The 6,301-nt window shown below is 50.1% G+C and overlaps 1 protein-coding gene across 1 annotated transcript; it reads left to right on the top strand.

Moving 5' to 3' along the window:
* Positions 1–802: 802 nt before the first annotated feature.
* Positions 803–3,596, top strand: LOC309685620 (olfactory receptor 8A1-like; the record flags this gene model as incomplete). The annotated part of the gene is made up of 2 exons (XM_082501358.1): positions 803–806; positions 2,593–3,596. The coding sequence occupies 2 exons, from the start codon at positions 803–805 to the stop codon at positions 3,594–3,596; spliced, it is 1,008 nt and encodes a 335-aa protein (XP_082357484.1).
* Between the last annotated feature and the right edge of the window lie 2,705 nt (positions 3,597–6,301).

Below are 6,301 nucleotides of genomic sequence, written 5' to 3'. Positions count from 1 at the left end.
ACATTGCTGGCTCATGGTCATTCTGTTGTCCACCAGGACTCCCAGGTCCCTTTCCACACAGCTGCTCTCCAGGAGGTCAGCCCCCAACCTGTACTGATGCGTGGGGTTATTCCTCCCCAGATGCAGTACCCTACATTTACCCTTGTTGAATTTCATTAGGTTCCTCCCTGCCCAACTCTCCAGCCTGTCCAGGTCACGCTGTAAAGCAGCACAGCCTTCTGGCGTGTCAGCCACTCCTCCCGGTTTAGTGTCATCAGCAAACTTGCTGATGGTACACTCTATCCCTTCATCCAGATCATCAATGAATATATTGAACAGCAAATAAAGGTCATGGCCTCTGGGGAAGGTTTGGGTTTCCCCTCTCCTTAATGGGCAGAGCCTGGCACCCCTGTGGGGGGCTTATCCTGTCCCACGTTCCCAGTCTCCTCAGCTTGGAGTAAATCACTCCTTCTTCCCCACCGACCATTCATGGAGTCTAGAAGGAGAAGCTGTGAGGAGCATCTCCTTATAGTTCTGCTCCGTGAGCTGGAAGAGATCACAGCTCATTCCCCGGCTTGTTTCCCCGCCTCCGAAGAGCACAGAGGTCCAAGGGAGGGCAGCTCAGGGCTTTCATCCCCCCGGGGCTTCACTTGCACAGGGCTCACTTGCTGTGACACAGAGAGTTGAGCTGCAGCAGGAACCTTCAGGAGCCTCTTCTATAAACCCAGGAGGCACTGCAGAGAAGGGGATATTCAAGTGCTGCTGAAGACTCTCAGAAGGAGATGGTGACAGGTGAGTGCAAGGACAGAGCAGCGACTAAGCCATGGGTCAGGGTCTGCAGGCAGAATTGGAAAGGGGAGGGTGGAATGGGGAAGAGGCAGGAGATAGCCCCCCGACCTTGCCTTTCATGCTCCATTCCCCTCAGAGGAAGGGCTGTGACATCCTGCTGGGGACTACAGGTAGGTGCTGGGCTTGCTGAGGTGGGTGTCATTAATGTGCCAATGGCTCTTTGCACAGCGGCCACTAGGAAGTGGGGCCATGTGTCTTGGTACAGCCCTGTCCTGCATGTCTTCTTATTCCAGCTCACTCTTTCCTCTGGATACCCTCCCTGAGTCCTTGATGCCACTGAACAGATACAGGCAGCATGGTTGTCAGTGCAGAGACAGAGCTGCGGGGCATCAGCTGATGGGCACTCGGACACCTCCGTGGACATGAAGAGGTTGGAGAGGAGCGTATGGGGCCAGCGTGCCAACACACGTCCTTTAATGTCTCAACTCTTATTCTCTCTCTGTCTCTTTCTCCATCTTGCTTGTGTCTTAGGGCTTCACCTCAATGCCTCAGCTCTCTCACAGCTGTCTCTCAGCCATCTGCATGGGGTGTGATTTACTGAGAGCACCGACTCTGGGGTACCCTCCCCATGGAAGCACCTTCTGGAACAATGCATCCCAGTGTAGGTGTGCTGAATCACTGAGTCAAAGGGCTCCTCTGTGCCAGGAACTCTCTGGGCTCTCCAGGTGCCTGCCTTGGCCATCTCCAACTCTCTGTCAAATGTGTGAAGTTTGAGGCAGAGCATCATCAGGGACAGTGTTTTGTCTGACCCGAGTGTTATGGAAGCCCAGAGAGGTGGTGTGGGCTTTCTCTTTCAGCCTGGGCAGGCAACCAGGTGCGTATCAGGCATTTACTGGAAACCTGTGCTTCATGAGGATCCTGCACCGCCTCAGCCCCCACTCACCCCCAGGAAACTCTTGTGTCTTCATTGCAGTGCTGAACAGGGAGCCCTGAGCACTCAGGTGGCAATGCTGAGGTCCAGGTGCTGCGCTGCTGCAGGGAGGCAGCCCAAATGCAGCCAGAAATGTAAGGTGAGGAGGAAGAGATGTCCAGCAAATGATCGTCACCCCTGTCCTTTTTGCCTCCTCCTTGTGCAACATCGCTTTTCCTCATTTGGCTTAGAACCTCAGGTACCTCTTCTCTGGAATCCCGTTTTTCCCACCCTTCTCTCCCAAGTTCATATCTGCTTGTGAGTGTCCTGTCTAACAGACCCTTTGCAGTGCCTTCAGCTACCAAGCTAGTAAGTCCTGGCCACTCTTGGTCAGTGGAAAGAGATGGACTGTCCAGGGACAGAATTGCGTCATCAGAAAGCAAATGTTTCAGGGAGTTGAGACCTCTAGCCCTCTTCGGTGTCCATTCTTCCTCAGTGGAAAGAAGCTGTCTATGGCACGATGCGTTCCCCTAAAGGCTTTTTTGCATGATGGAGTTTTCCTCCCTGTCCCATCTTTCTGTTGCTTGAAAGCAGGATTTGGCTAAACCTATGCTGGGTAGTCCTGGCAATAACTTCACGCATCACAATCTAATGTGACCAAATGAACATTCTCTTTCATTCCACAGAAATAGGCACCTCGATGCGGCAACTCACCTCTCTAATCAGAGGAGATTCTTCAAAGAAGAGCAGTTTGGCCCTCTCAAAGAACCTTTTCTTGCCCTTTCGCCAGGAATAGTGCCCCTAAACCAAGTCGGAATTCAGTCAAATGGGGGAAAACCTCCATGTTGTCTCTGGCAGTGACTTCTTCCCAGTTCATTTTCACAAAAAACACAGAAACGCGTGCCCTTCCCCAGGTTCCCTTCCTGCCTCATGGGGAAAAGAAAGTCCTACAGCACCTCATGGAGAAAAAGAATGGGACAACCAGACCTCACCAGTGGTGTTCCTCCTGCTGGGATTGAGTAATGTCCCCAAGCTTCAGGTGCCTCTCTTCATCCTCTCTCTCATGATCTACATGGTGACCATGTTTGGCAACATCCTCGTTGTTGTGCTGGTGGTGGCACATCAGCATCTTCACACTCCCATGTACTTCTTCCTGGGGAATTTATCCAGTGTAGAAATCTGCTATACCTCCACTATCCTGCCCAGGCTGCTGGCCAGCTTCCTAATCAGGGACAGAACCATTTCTGCTCAAGGCTGCATGACGCAGTTCTTTTTCTTTGGCTGTTTTGCAGGTGCTGAGTGCTACCTGCTGGCCACCATGTCCTATGATCGGTACTTGGCCGTATGTCAACCCCTACTCTATGCAAGCCTCATGAACTGGAAGCTCTGTCTCCAGCTGGCGGCTGGGTCCTGGCTAGCAGGATTACTGATGTCTACCATAGTCACTGGACAATTTTCCAAGTTACACTTCTGTGGTCCCAATGCAATTGATCACTTCTTCTGTGATTTTGCCCCGTTGCCAGAGCTCGCCTGCAGTGACACCACCGTGCTTAGACTGGTGACTTTCATAATCTGTTTTCTGGATGTAGTCGTCCCGTTTGTAGTCACTTTGGTATCCTACATCTGCATCATAGCTGCGATCCTGAGGATCCCGACCACCATGGGGAGGCAGAAGGCCTTCTCCACCTGCTCCTCTCACCTCATGGTGGTCACTGTTTTCTATGGCACCCTCGTCGTTGTCTATATGATACCCAGGACAGCCTCACTGAGGCAGCTCAATCAAGTGCTCTCCTTTTTCTACACCATCCTCACGCCCATGGTCAATCCTCTCCTCTACAGCCTGCGGAACAGAGAGGTCAAGGGGGCTCTAGGAAATGCACTCAGAAAAACTGTGGCCTGCCTCGAGAGCTCATACTAGTTGAGATCCACCAGGAAGACACAGGTTGTGGGTCTCCTTTGACCAAGCATGGACAATTTGTAAGTGCATATTTTGTGTCCCAGGTCCATCTTTAGAAGTGCAGAATCTGTGGACTGGTTGTGGAATGAGAAGTGGGAGAGGGGAATTTGTGTCTTAAAGAAATACAGGTCTGGTGTTGAAGAGTGTCAAATCTTTCCTGGCTTGCTTCTTTCTTTAAAGTAAACACGATTGTGATCCTGCAGGTGGGAGCTGTGAAATGCCACACCTGCCCAGGAGTGGGAGAAAACTTACGCTAAACATGCTGTTTCCTCTTCCGTTACCCAGCCAAGCTGAGGGCTGCCATTCTTGCATGCCTGGGACTCCTCAGGGCACCTCTCTATTGGCAGTGAGAAGTGGGCAGCTGAATCAAGCCCCGCTAGTGGACATGTCTAAATTCCAGTAGATGCATGCCAGCCCTCGTGTTCTCTGGGCTTCCTAGCAGAGGACAACTGTGAAAGCTAGTCTGACAGGTTCACCCCCTCCGAAAAGAAAAACCAAGATCCATCTTCAGAAGACAGGCAAACAAGCTGGGTCTTGGCTTCCCAATGTTTGAACACAGCAATCATCACTTTTCCCCCTCTTTCCTTCTCCTAATCTGCCTCCCCCTCTCCAACCCTCCTCTCCCAATGTCATTACTTTTTTGTTTCCCACTGGCTGACTGAGGTATGGCAAACTCAGTCCTCCTATTTTCTTCTTTCTTGCACAAGAGAGCAAGGTCAGCTCCTGAGGCATGACTGAGTAAAGACACCCCCAGCAGCGGGCATGCCCCATTTCCTGCCCTGAGGCATGCACACAAGATGGAAATGTCTCCATCATCCCTGATTTGCGCAAGGGCCTTCGGCCCTGACATACTGCCACAACACACTTATTCCACCTCCAAGCACAGACGAAAATTCCTTCCCACTTCCAGGCTCAAATCACAGTTGGTTGCAAGAATTTGCTGCCCTTCAGAAGAGGCCTTGAGCTTCTTGGATCTTCTTGGTGCTCATGGCAATGTTCTTGGCTGCCTCTAGGGTTGATGGGCAGGGTTGTCTATAGCAAGGACATTATGACAAACTTTTAGGAAATGTTTGCTTTTCTGTCATTCCGACATGTAGAAAGAGTAGACATAGAAAAGAGTGAAATACACGGAAATGGATGCTGAGCTAAGGGACAGTAAGAACCAGGTGAAATACCCCCATAGCTGTGGCTTCCTGGCAAGAAGCCCATCCTGCAAAGGGGCTCCAGCCTCTGCCGCTCTGGAGTGGGGAATCAGCAGTGTCCATGCCACCTGGGGACACACACAGTGACTTTTGAAAGACCACCCTTCCTCTGAACTGCGTTGGATTTGTTCTTGAGGATGGGGTATCACGGCTCACGCTGCAAATACTGATTTCACTGGCACTGCCCAGAGCGGCTGTCCAAGATGCAAACTGCTGCATTTAGATTTAGGCAGATTAATGTTTGTGGGTGACTTTGGATTGTTCTTTTGTGATTGGTGGGGCTTTTGTTTGTTTAGTTTTGGGGGAGGGTGTTACTTTTTTTAGATACTGATAGGGAACTCACACAACCGCCTGAAGGATTGTTGGAGGATTACTGACAGAAGGCCCAGCATTTCTTGCATCTCAAGGCATGAGATGCCAGAGGCCAAGGGAAAGATGGTTTGGGCACTACCTTGGGATTTGAGGAACAGATATGTGCTCCCCTCTCGCAACACCCTGCTCTCCTCAGTGAGGGCTGTGAGAAACTCTGCCAACCAGGTCTGAACTCACATTTGTCTCAGGTAACTTATGTCTAACTGCAGCCAATGTGGTCCAGCCAGCTCAGGATTTGAGTTTCCATTGGAGGACAAATCATTTCAATTCACACTTCTTTTCCATCTTCACTCTGACACTGAATGTTGTGTGACACAACTGTCCTGGCTCTCCGGGCAGGATGGGCAAAAGTTTGATACCTGAACGGGAACTTTTGCCCTTGCTGGAAATAGGAACGCAGCAGGCTCGAGCCAAGAGACCCAAGAAACAAAACTTCCCATAGGGACAACTAATGAAAACGTGCCACAGGCTGTGGGACCTTCTCTTTACTGACAGAGAATTAGTGAGTCTAGAAAATACAGCTTCACCTATTTTTGCCTTTCTTTGTAACTTGGCTCTCAGAATTTATGTAGAATAGAATCATGGAATCATATAATCATGGAATCATAGAATCATGGAATCATAGAATCATAAAATCATGGAATCGTTTAGGTTGGAAGGGACCTTTAGGATCATCGAGTCCAACTGTTAACCAAGTCCACCACTAAACCATGTCCCTCAGCACCATCCCAACATGTCTTTTCAATACCTCCAGGGATGGTGACTCAACCCCTTCCCGGGTAGCCTGGTCCGATGCTTGATAACCCTCTCAGTCAAGACGTTTTTTCCTAATGTCTAATCTAAATCTCCCCCAGTGCAACTCAAGCCCAATTCCTCTTGTCATATCGTTTGTTACTTGGTAGAAGAGACCAAGCCCCACCTGGCTACAACCTCCTTTCAGGTAGTTGTAGAGAGCAATAAGGTCTCCCCTCAGCGTCCTTTTCTCCAGGTTAAAAACCCCCAGTTCCTTCAGAAACTTTGAATCTGCTTTGCCACTTTGAAACTGCCTCTGAAAAACTAGCTCAGGATACGTTTTTTATATTTGATTGAGCC

The sequence above is a fragment of the Vanellus vanellus genome (assembly GCF_965231255.1).
Source record: "Vanellus vanellus genome assembly, contig: HAP1_SCAFFOLD_147, whole genome shotgun sequence".
In the NCBI taxonomy this organism is placed as follows: domain Eukaryota; kingdom Metazoa; phylum Chordata; class Aves; order Charadriiformes; family Charadriidae; genus Vanellus; species Vanellus vanellus.
Note: the sequence above shows the minus strand (reverse complement) of the source record. Positions and strands in the feature narration are given on the sequence as shown.